The 13096-nt window shown below is 40.7% G+C and overlaps 1 protein-coding gene across 1 annotated transcript; it reads right to left on the minus strand.

Moving 5' to 3' along the window:
• Nucleotides 1–1833: 1833 nt before the first annotated feature.
• On the minus strand, nucleotides 1834–6855 carry atg10 (ATG10 autophagy related 10 homolog (S. cerevisiae)). Its single transcript, XM_061043938.1, has 7 exons — nucleotides 6793–6855; nucleotides 5445–5551; nucleotides 5223–5351; nucleotides 4897–5083; nucleotides 3884–3981; nucleotides 2498–2595; nucleotides 1834–2407 (listed from the first exon to the last, which is right to left on the minus strand). The coding sequence occupies exons 1-7, from the start codon at nucleotides 6845–6847 to the stop codon at nucleotides 2299–2301; spliced, it is 783 nt and encodes a 260-aa protein (XP_060899921.1). The 5' UTR covers nucleotides 6848–6855; the 3' UTR covers nucleotides 1834–2298.
• Between the last annotated feature and the right edge of the window lie 6241 nt (nucleotides 6856–13096).

The following is a 13096-nucleotide window of genomic DNA, read 5'->3' on the forward strand; positions in this document are numbered from 1 at the left end:
TTCAGTGCTTCAGCCCCCACCCTCTGGAACTCTCTCCCTGCCGAAATCGGCACTGCTGCATCTCTGGACATCTTCAAAAAAACTTTCAATCATTACCTGTTCACCAAAGCATTCGGCATCAGTTAACAGTTAACCAGATACACCCACCCACTGCTTGAGTCTCTCAATCAACAAACTGTGCTCCACAGTGTCAAAAGCCGCACTGAGGTCTAGGAGGACCAGGACTGAGCATTGTCCAGCATCAGCAGATCATTAGTGACCCTGAGAAGAGGGGTTAGGTTTTTTTTTCATTTTCATAAACAGTATGTTTGAAAGAGGATGGAACCAGACCAGATATTAATGAGTTGAGTCTATAACTTTTTTTAAGCAGAGGAAGGGGTATATGTCAAGGGAACTGGAAGATGTTTTCATGCCACCTATTATTTCTGTCAGTTCTTGTAAAGAGACCGTGGAAAATCTATCCAAAATTGGGGGCAGAGACGGACAGTGTAATGGAGGACAAAATGAAGGAATAAAAAGAAAACGTGCAGGATGTGGAGGGATCAAAGTGTGCACATATCCAGCCACTATCCCCTTGGTGCCCTAGGCAAAATTTTAGCTGATGCCCCATATTGCAACCAATACCAACACCAATCACAATATTCATACACTTAAAGAAAACTGGCATCCAGTTTTATGTTTTACAGCTTTTCTTCATTTAAACCTGATATTTATCTGTACGATCAGTGTCACTGATAACTCATCTGCCCTCCTCCCCACAAAGAGCAGGTAATGAGCAGCGCTGTTGTGATTCATAATTACAGTCTATGGTTGTGATGCATCAGGTTGAGCAGGGAGCAAGAAAACTGAGCCTTTTAAATAGGTGATGTAGTCAAGCTTTCTTGGCTCCTTTTGTTAGATTTCTGAATAATAGCACAACAATTATATTAGATTAAAATTAAGTAACAGTAAAACGCATTTCCTTCTTTTTCTTCTTATTATCTTCAACTTTTCTTCCTCACTCATCTCGGGTACCAGGACATCCCCTATGGATGGCAGGCGCCTCTAGCATTTGTCTATACTGCCTATGCCACGTGCCTGCATGTATCAGAGATTCAGATGGGTCAATAAAAAATCTGGTCTGACACATAAGAGGCTCTTTTGTTTATTTTTTCCTGTGGTCACGTCAAGTTGAGTTTTCAGTCCATTAACTTAGCCATAAGTTGTATTTCTGTTGTGATAAGCATGACTTACGTTCCATAACCTTAAAGAATATTATATTTACTGTAATGGACATTTGCTACATTCATGTCACATAATTAAACAGATGCTGGCAAAATCACAGTTGCCCAACAAAGCATCCTCACTGAAGACAAACAAACATGCTCTGCATAAGGTCAAATCTATCCTGTCACTCAGTGCTGAGCCCACCCCTTCTCTTTGAGTTTCAGTTACTGCCTGGCTCTCTGTTCAGATGTCCCTCTGTAAAAAGCCATTGATACAAGCACTCTTTTGTCCCCTGTACCATTTCCCTTCTTAATGTAAGTCAGTGTGGGAAGGTTAGTTGTGTTGATTATGCTGTTGGTTCAAATGATGCTGATGCTATTGTTGTGTTTCATTTTATAGCTGACCTTGGCTGTGTCGTTTTGGTCTGTTTGTGTTGAATAATTGTGTCATTACTAGTGATGAACATAACTGACCTGTGTATATTTCATGTTGACTCAGCACTTTATTCTGTATGTAGGCTGTTATTATTCAATGCCTCTGGCATTACCCTTTTTTTTTTTTTTTTACCTCATTAGCTTTTTAAATGTATGTTGTCTTTTTCTGTACTTGTTATGTCTTGATGCAAAACCAATCATCCTTCAGGGACAAATAGAGTTAAAGATGTATTTTCCAGCAGTTATGTGAAACAGTTTTGTCTCAGACAAAATAAGATTATCCTGCTCTGAAAACACCCAAGGATGTTATTCTGACGCCCGTAATACAAAGAAGGATTAGAGGTTAGTGAGTTTATTTCAGGTTAAACCCTGGCTTTTCAGGGTTGGGATGGTGGTTCACTTCTTCACCCGGGTTAATCACCATGGTAACCTGCTAATTATGGGGTTATGTCTGAAATAAGAGATCAACCCTTATAAAAGAACTGGCCCAGATTCCCTTGACCCCGGAGCTCCATGAAACGATTGTGTGGAAGAGAGTTCTGAGAGCGACTAACACTTTGACTATCAAAGGAGATCTTTATCTGCCAGATAGTCATCTTATTAACCTATTAAGCAGTCACAGTGATGCTGACATGGTGGAGACAGATCAGGTGTAGCTTCAGTCAGGTGATGCTGCAGGACGGAGCAGGGTGCAGTAATTCAGAGGGACCTCCAGACCCACCAGAGGAGCCACCACACTGAGCCACGACAGCACGTAGTTCACAGGCCTGCACACACACACACAGTGAACATTATGACTGAGACAGATATCTAGCAGTTATGTAGATGTTCTTGGATGAATCCCAGGAGTACTCTACCTGTGTTGGTGGTGAGCCGCCTGCAGCACAGGACTCATAAACTCTTCTGTCCTGCAGGGGTGGAGCATGAAGAACGGCTGACCCAGCAGGGGGTGCTCCTGACAAACAAACCAACATGTTTACATGCAGTTAGATGAAGTCAAATGATTGTGTCTGGACTTTAAAATACATTTGAACATGTTAGTCTGACTAAAATCGTTCTAAGTCAAAATGACTCAAAGTTGGACTAACACACTCAGATAAGGCAGTTTGGGTTTGAATTACTCTTCTATGTATACACCTTACTCTGACCCAAACTGGACTAGGCTTGCTCCACAGGTCCCGCCCCAGGCTTTGACCTGGAAGTGGAACTTCATAAATATGTAGGATAACAAAAGTGGCATAGCAACTGCAATATCCACATAAGCTAGACGGATAACATGCATCAAAGTAAAGTATAGAGTACGTATGAAATGTACAGAGTTGTACTTTTTTTTTTTTACGTTTTCCCTGTTCGACTTACAACCAGTTTTCTGCTTGCTAACTTGTTATTAAGGTCAACTGGAAGAAGGTCGTATAATAACATATGGCGACCTATTGTAGCAGAGTCAGACATACTTCTGTCAATAAATCGGTTTTCGGTGTCGCTCCAATTTAGCGGCCTAATTGAGCTGTAACTGTAGAGAGAGAGAGAGAGAGGGAGAGAGAGGGAGAGGATTCAAGGAGGAAGAAGATTTTCCTTTGCAAACTGTTTTGCTATAAAACACCTGGTCAAAATTCCTTGTATGTGTAAATGTACTTGGCCATAAGAAACAATTCTGATGATTGCTCTTTTCACACATGCAAGAAAACTCCTTAAAATGTCCCAAATTATCAGTGTGAGCTGCATGTACAAACTCAAACAGCCAACGTTGTCTCTCTCAATTAACTCAGACTTTGTCCTGCCAGCGCCCTGAAGCCAGGGTGAGTTGATGTGGAAACGTTACATGAAATTTTCTGGAATATTAACCCTCAGCGAGTGAGGAGGGCTGATGACGTTTATATCCTGCGATCAGTGCGTCACCGGGAGGATCTTAATGCACGTAACAAAGCTGCTTCATACTCTTTTTTGTGCTCAGCTGTATTTTCTTTCGCATTCTTTTGTTTATACAGTGGCTACATCCAATAACATTTAGCATTGATATATAGGCAAAGACTGTCATCATAGCTTCCTAACATTACTCTGTGACTTCTGCAGCATCCTTTCACGTCAAGTCTTCCCTCCTGAGACCTCACCCGCCCACCCATCTGACAGCAAAAACCTACTACAAGATTTCAGGGGGCCCGCTGTCCTAACATTTTCTAGATATTTCTGGAGTGCATGAATGTGTAAAAAGGGCTGATGATAAGAAATCTGACGGTTTGTACCTGCAGAGTGATTGTGTTCAGAGGACTCCTCTGAAGTCGCAGTCTGAAGTTCGGATGAACAGAGCTCCACACCTCCTCTAAGGACAGGCTCCTCCCCTCTGACACGGTGACACAAGACAAAGGATGCACAAAATAAGATAAAATAAGATCCTTTATTGATCCCCAGTGGGGAAATTCAAGTGCTGCAGCAGTAAAAGACAACAAGAAGAACATGCATATGACTATGAGTATTAATAAACTTAGAATATATAGGAATATTTTAATCATGTAATACAGACGACAAGTGAAAGCTACATTGAGGTCATTTTTTTACAAAGCAGAAACAGGGCTGCCCCATGATTGCTGACTGTTTGAATGATCGACTTTTGTAAATAGAATTTGTGGATTTTGAGTATCATGAGCTGCATCATTGTCCTGAAAGCAGTCCAGACAGTGTGCGTAGGAGGATATAGGAGTTTGTGTTGCTTTCCCACGACACCTGGACGGGATCATCCGATACCATTATGGATGGATGGCTGCAGCTTTGTACTGACGCATTTCTGGTACAGCTCAACTTTTCACACCGCATTCAGCGAGATTAGTCGACACCGATCCAAAAACTATTATCTTTAACACCACTGGGTAAAACGCTGGTTCAAGACATTAAAAAGGTGTAACATTAAATCTCCTGAACTCAGTGTTGAAATATCGACGTTTTCTACAACAAGGGATTTTGTCATTTGTATTCAGAGCTGCAATCTCGGCCATGAAGCAATTAATTTGTCCCCAACTATGACGATAATTGCTTCATTTGCCCTGTTCAGACTGCCGTTTCAAGACGCGATATTTACGCCACTGTGATGTTTGGCCCTCAATCTGAAAGTGACAGAGGCATAATGTGGGGGACGAAGTGATCCCTCCTCTTTACTGTCTTCGGAGGTAGTAACAGAGGCGTTACAGAGGGTGAGTGTGTGTGTGTGTGTGTGTGTGTGTGTGTGTGTGTGTGTTCAGCAGCAGTCTAATAGGAAACTGACCCAGAGTTGTGGCTCTGAAATAGAGCACAGGAGCGCTGTAGCTGCAGGAGAACAGGATGTGATACTCGTACTGAAGCACCTGGCTGCTGCCTGAAGACTCTGCACAGACACCATCATCCTCATCGTCTTCATCCTCCTCCAAGTCGCCTTTAATATTGCCAGCATCGTCAATGGAAGCAGGAGCCGACTGTGGAGAAAGACAGACTATTTAATCGGCAGCTGTCCCCCATTCAGGAAATACAACTCCTCTATCATTAAAGATGTAGAGCTGAATCCACCTGATATTACATCATCAGAAGACTTTCATTTACAGTTCAGTCTCTCACCTGTTCCTTCTCCGTCTCCTGGCAGGAGGTGTGGGTGTCTGAGTCAGATCCTTCCAGGTCCCACTCTGTGCTCGAGTCGATGATGACTGACCTGAGAGCCGTCTTCTTCAGGTATCCCTCCTCTGAACCCTAAATCGACATCAGCAGCAATTAACTGTTAACAACATTGATGGCCCACAGCAGGCTGTCAGACTCTCACAGCTGCCGTGAGAACCTCCTCACCTTCACCGCCTCCCAGCTCCAGCCGTCGTTCAGCTGCTCCGACTGCTGCAGGAGGAGCTGACAGCAGAGACGGAAACTCTGCTCGTCCAGCACGCCGAAACTCATCGCTACAAAGATGGAATGAAAATAGTGAGAAAGCTGATTGTACTTTTACTGAACAAGCTGGGTCTGAAAGGAAACCAGTCAGATTACACCTCACTCTGAAATAAAGAAGAATTACAAAGAGGAGGGCACAAATTAAAAAACTCAAGTACACGTGCCTCAGATTGCACTTTTGTACGGGAGGGGGCGTCTCTGTGTGGAGTTTGCATGTTCTCAGCGTGCATGTGTGGGTTTCTGTCTGGCTGCTTTCCTGTCTCTGTATGTCCGCCCTATGATTGACCGGCATTCCAGTCCAGGGTGTATCCCACCTCTCGCCCAATAACATCTGGGATCGGACAACAAAAGATTAACGGATATAGATAATGGGCGGATGAATATTATTGAAAACTACTGATGCTTTTAAAGAACTACAGACCTTCAGATAGAGAACACTGCCTACATTGCACAATGCATTGGCAGCCTATTTGTGCAATTAACACAATGTGCCTGGCTGCAATATTTGGTGCAGAGGTTTTCTATTTGTGTAGTGTGTAATATCAAATCTTGAATTTTTGGGTATCATGAAAACCCTTCCCTCTTCTTAAGACATGAAACTGTCCTTTCATAAAGATCAACATGTGGATTCACTCATTAATGGCTCAAATGCATGACTACAAAGTGAAAACATTGATCCATAAATTCTTCTTCATCTTGTTTCTTCACTAAATCAGTGGATTATTTGGCAATATGTTTCCCAATCAACCAGGGTTGTCACGAACCCAGAATTTAAAACTTTGAAACGATATTACTAGTTAAAGTCAAAGTTTATTGACACCATCCAAAAATAGAAGTCCTATGCTTCAAGATGTCTGGCTTCAATGATCAAACATTGCAGGCAAACTCATGAAATGTAGACGTGTGTTTTGATGGATAAAAACCTCTCCTACACACCTGTCTTATGACATAAATGATCATGATGACAGGAAAACTTGTTTGCAAAGAGTGTTACATTATAGTCAAAGCTAGAAACACGTCTGCAATCAGTGTTTTCACTTTACACTTACCTTTAAAAAATAAAATAAAATAATAATTAATGTTTCGTTTAATAGATTATTGTATAAATCTGACAACTTTCTGCAGCCTCTTGTTGCTCTTCTTAAAACTAAATTAAATATTCCGGAGGCTCAGACTCAGACTAAACGCTATTATTCACACAATATTAATACACAGGTAATTTTATATACAGCAGTGTGAGGATAAAACTTACTGCTGCTGGAGGAGCCGCTGCTGAAACTGCAGCCACTGTTTCTCTTCCGGATCATGAGATGACGTCACAGCCGTCGTCACCTTTTAAAGAAACATTCACCTGCTTAAAAAACATACATTTACACCGGAAGATTTTTAATGAGAAAATGTAATAAGGAAAACTCTTTTGATGTAAACAAATATTTTAGATATTTTATTGATTTATTTTGGATATCGTGTGAGTTGTTTTGTGTGTCTCTACAGACGTCATGGTTTTTTTTAAAATACCTTTTCAACCACTGGGTGGAGCAGCAACCACGTCAACACTTCAGGTTCAGCTTTATAGAAAAACTACAGCAGCATTTCATCTGGTATAAAAATCATATTATTATCTGCTACAATAGACATTAGCCATCGTAAAATCCTGAACCAACTGTATACAGGTAATTCATATCTTGTATTTATTTATTTATTCAGAAACCAATAAATGTTTTGTAAAAAATATTCAGGGGAACACTTTCAGAAAATCTCAATCTATATTTGTTAGGGGTAACTTGTGCACTTATAGTTATTGTTAGAAAACTTGGCTGATGCACAGGAAATACTGTGTCTCAGATAAGGTGTTATCAAGTGAATTCAGTTATTGTTTATTGACTGTCTCCTTGCTCCTTTTGTCACTAATGAAACAAACCTCAATTTAGTCTCACTCTCTGGAAGGACTTTAATCTGTTTTTATACAGAACATTTGAAATTCAACCCAAATTCAAAATGTAATTGATATAATCTGGTGATTTTGATTCTGAATAAACTTGACGTCAATGAAAAAGTGATATTATTCATTTAATTAAATCAGTAAAATACAAATCTATTTCAGCTAATTTTTAAACAGAAACCCAGCCTTAATGTCTTCATCTTTTACATAATTCATAAAAAACACTCAAATGTTTAACAAATGCCTTTTAACAATGAATCTTTTTGAAGTGAATTTGTTTTTAAATGATTAAAGTTAAGTCAGCTTGTTTGATTTTTTTGATTTACTTTAATGTCATTTATATGACATAATGATTTGAATTATACCTCGAGCTTTGGACCTCGTTCTTGTTGTCATTTGACCCGCTCTATTTAATAACGTGTAAATAAAGTTGTATAAAAAAAAGATAAATAAACCAGGGATGGGTACAATTACTCTAGTAGCCTATAGGGGTGGGAATCACCAGAGTCCCCATGATACCATAAAAACCGCGACACTCGAGACACAATACGATGCTATTGCGATTTTTAACATTTTGCGATATGCTGAGAATTGCGATACGATATATTGCGATTAAGCTTTTTAACTGCATATTATGTCCACTACACTAAACTAAAGCAAGAACTGTTTTGTCTAATAAGAAAAAAATCTTAATCTGTTCATCTCACTTCAGTCTTTTTATTTGTAATTCAGTCTGAACTTTAACATGACTTCTTAACAATGCAACTTGTTCAAAATGAAATGTGCAACCCCTTCAGCAGTTAAAAATTAAAAATATCACATAAAAAATATCGATACTTGGCCACCATGAGACGATATAATATTACCACACAAAATATTGCGATACTAGACTGTATCGATTTTTTACCCCACCTCTTGTAGCCTACAAGAGTGCAAGTTGTTGACGTCATACGAGTAACCTGCACCTGTGCAGTGTGCGCATATTGTTTTAGGCTACAATATTTAATCTCAGTAAGAGTTTCATGCACCTCAGCTGTGACCAGGAAAGCGATGTCTGGAAGTACAAAATGCCGAAAATAACATATCACATCATTGAAATACAAGTTTGATGTTTAATCACGTGCTTAAAGCAGAAGGAGTAACCAGCGGAGTCAGACATCAAGGTGTCTCACATCACATGTTGTGATGAAGAGTGCTGTAGCACCCCCTGCCTGCGAGGGGAGGAACACACACAATGTGTAAAAAGCTCACTATTATAATGTAACTCAGGATTTCAAAACCTCAGGGTCCCGACCACACGTGGGGTTGCAAGGAATTCAAATGGGGACCCCTGATGCCAAAAACAAGAACTGTCTGAAGAAAGAGTGGGTTGAGTGTGTCTGCCAACGTTACACCTGCTTCCTCACACACTTATCCCACACGGCTCTGCTGCACGTTGTCAGGATGTTACGGACAGGTTGACATCATTCTGCCTTTAAATCTTTGTGCAGCACAGCTGAATGCAAGGCGTCTTTAGGTATCTTCAGTTAAAGTAAGTTAGTCCATCATTTTTATATTTTTGCTATTAATTAGCTTTGCTATTAAGTAGATATGCTCCTGTTAAGTTTTGAGGAAGGAGGAGGCTTCCGCGACCTGATGGCGTTTGTCGAGCCGGAGTACAAGCTAAGGTAATGAGAGTACCTTCAAATACCCATCCCTAGTAAATATGTCAGCCTGGTAGCGCAGAGAGCACACTTCCTGTAGGAGTAACATCGGTCCTGGAGGGGACAGGGCCTTCTCCATTGCTGCTCCCAACCCTCTGGAATTCACTCAGTGGCGTTTCTAGGCCAGTTTATTTGTCAGAGAGGAACATTAAAAAGATCATTGCTTTAAATATGTATATATATATATACACACACACACAGTATTATGCCAAATAATAGCGCACATTATTAAATACCATGATTTATTTGTTTCAGTAACAGTATTTAATTGTGAGTCTGGTTGTTGAGTCAAATACTGAGTAAGTGTTATTAAGGGGGCTCTTCCTTTTGGATGGGGGGGCCACATGGGGGACCAAGCTCAGTGTTACAGGGCTACTGGCCCCTGTTGACCCCTGCCTAGAACCGCCCATGAATTCACTCCCAAAAAACATCAGAGACTCTCCCTCACTATCCACCTTCAAGAAATCCCTAAAAACTCACCTCTTCAACTCTGTTGTCATCCTCCTTCTCTCAGATTATTTCTTCTTTGTATTGTTTTGTATTTATTCTTTGTTCAGCGTCTTTGAGTATTCAGAAAAGCGCTATGTAAGTCTAATGTATTATTATTGGTAGTACTTTAGGATTCAGTCTGGCTGATAACATGTCGTGTGTTCACAGCTGATCAGCAGCAGTCAGTCCCGATCAAGCTCTCCAGGATTAACACTTGAAAAATACTCAATGGCAAGAGATGGCAAAAAAAGCCATTTATTGAAATAATAAAAAGAAACTAAACATGAACATGTTTTTTTTTTCCAATCAAGCAAAAATGTAACAAGTTTCCACGTCAAAAAAAACAGTCAACACTTAGAGTCTGCGACAGTCCTGCCCGTCTGATCAGGAGACCCCGTACCGAGGGCAGAACGCGCATCAGCAGTTTTTTTTTTCTTCAGATTATTTTGCAACACATAAACCTTCAGACGGAGAAAAAACTCAAACCAACCGACACTTCTTCTTTTAGAAAATCAAATATATACATTTGTCTTTTAGCATTTACACACAGCAGAAAAACAAACAAAACAAAATAACAAAGAAAGAACTCTATCTGTCAATCCAGAGATTTAAAAAAGCACACACAGACACACAGACACACAGACACACACACACACACACACACACACACACACACACACACACACACACACACACACACACACACACACACACACACACACACACACACACACACACACACACACACACCATGTAGACAGCAGTGAAACTGAAGCATGACGAAGCTGCCAGAACAGAACCGTATTGTCTTTGTAAGTGTGGACAGTGAGACGCAGCAGGGTTTCTCATGGGAAACACAGATCAGGGTATCAGAGCGATGGGGAGAGAGGGAGAGTCTGCCTCCCTGCTGGGTTCACCTCACTTCTACTTCACTCTCATTCAGGAAACACTACAGCAACCAGGAAAAATGCAGATTTCTCAAAGAGGTTTGCTTATCTCTCATATAAATAAGCCAGTCATCAGAAACTATATTCAAAGCTCAATCCAAAGGCAACTGGACTTGGTTGAAGAGCTTCGGATCGACCATGAGCCGGATGACTGAGAACCAACACAGACATCAGATACTACAGCAGGGCAGTGAGAGTGTTCAGATTAAAGCCACGAGTTTCAGGAGAATCAGCACCCATGAAAGTACATTTCTTAAATATATTTTGAGAGTGTGTTTCAATGTGTGTCTTCTGATTAGATGCTGTGTAGTTACGTCTTCTGTCCGTGCTTCAGGAAGTGATAACCTTCAACACTATAAGGACAAAATGGGGGAAGCAACTAATGCCAATTGTCGTTTACCGATAAATGTGGCACTTTTTATTCACTGTGAATGCATTACTTCAGTTTTTAAAATGTCAAAGAGAAGGTGAAAACCTCATGATTCCACAGTGTGTCCTTGTTAAAAACGTACCGCACACCTCTGTTGATTGATACAATGATCTGTCTGACTTAGACAGCTGACGCATCATATTTATGACAGCTGGAGTTGCCTTTTGAACGTAAACTCGGTTTAAGAAAGTGGACTTAAGCTGCGTCGGGTAGCATCCTTCGAAGGAACAAGCCTTCCAAGCCTATACGTAGACCGCTCCGACTCTGAAATAAAACGGTCTGGTCGACGGAGGATTCCCTGTTTACGTCACCAGCTGTCACATCCGTACCCTGTCGCCTAAACATTGCTAAAGATGCACCAGAAATGACAAAACTAACCTGACTAACTTTTTATTTTAAAGATTATTTCAAGGTGTTTTTTTTTTAAGGATGCACCAGATCCTTCGTTTGCCTGGGAAAAGTAGGACGCATTTGTCGGCTACATTTGTCGGAGCCTTGGAAATGGGACTTTGACGCACTGCTGTGACGTTATCAGTCTTTAAATGTGAACAATGCAGCCCCTAAAGTGGGACATGTCTTTACAGTCAGAAAAAACAAAAGCCGTCACAGAAGTGCCTTGTACATTTCTAATAGCCAGCAGGGGGCGACCTCACTGGTTGCATTAGTCATATTGTTTATGTCAAAATGTGCTTTCTTCTCCTTTAATTGTCTCAAAAGAGTCTCAATCTCTAATTTCAAGTCTTCATCAATACAGCACAATGTTCATCTAGTTAGCTATGGTCCTACTTAGGGTCAAAAAGATAATAAAATCTGGTATTCTTTAACAGCATGGCTAACTGATGAATGAATACTCACTGCCACGATGAACTGAAAAATGCCTTTTCAGCATTTATTGTAGTGAAAGGCACTCTGGGAAGTTGGCTGTCTGTATCTTCAACCTGTGTTTTTTTTTTTTTTAGCTTTCGCTTTAAAGTCACAGTTACAGTGAAAAACAGCTGCAACTTGCCAACCAAGTAAATACCAGTGATCGTCGAACGGTTTTCTAAGAACTCGCTTTCAATCAAGCTCCACCCTCATGTCCAAATATGGTCATTTCTGGCTCCCAAAATTGAAGATAGGGACAGCCAAACACCAGACCACTTCTTATTTATAGTCTGAAGAGACGACAGCACAAGTTTTCTAAGAACTGTGGTGTCACCGAGAGCATTCAGACATAAAAATAAAGATATATACATTTCCTCAGGTGTTGTGGTTTTTTGAAAGGAGTGGATTGTGCGGGGAAGTGAAGTGAAGCCAGCAGGTCCTGCACCACAGAATCAAGTAATCACAGGCGACAATGACAAGAGACAGACCGAGGCGCTGCATTCACACCCATATGGCTTCAGGGCTTCAGACATGTCAGGGACAGGCAGACATGTAGACAGAAGACATTATGGGTGGAGGTGAACACCCTAATGCATCCCTCTTCATTCAGAAAAAAAACAAAAAAAAAAACACACAAGGGTGAAGACAAAGTTTCCTCTGAGGACAGACACAGAGGTGAGGCAGAGACAGCACAGACGAGGGCATCCACAAATCATCGCTGGGCTGAAGGATGCACTTTACACAACAAGCGAATAGAAACATCCTAAATCTTTAATGGCCTTTGGAGAGACATGGGAATACAAAAAAAAAAGACCTTAATCTCCCTTCAAAGTGCCTTTGATAAACGTCTCTGTATTATGTCCTGTCAGAGTGAACAGACACTCACAAGTATTGCTTTAAGTGTAACTTTATAGATCCTGGAGGTCGACTGAATCCCAGATTTGATTAACTATGGTATGATGGGAGAGTTTTGGTGTCCTGCGATATCATTGGTTGTTGCATCAGACTGCCAATCATCATCTCTGTGAAAGGTAAATAATGACTGAAAGAGTTTTATTTTAGGTTCATTTAAGAGCTTTTACGCCTTTTTGTTTGAGAGGAAGGAGATCGAGATAGAGTCGGAAATCAGGGAGAGAGAGAGAGAGAGAGAGAGAGAGAGAGAGAGAGAGGAATGAGATGTG

This window comes from Labrus mixtus, chromosome 8 (assembly GCF_963584025.1).
Source record: "Labrus mixtus chromosome 8, fLabMix1.1, whole genome shotgun sequence".
NCBI lineage: Eukaryota > Metazoa > Chordata > Actinopteri > Labriformes > Labridae > Labrus > Labrus mixtus.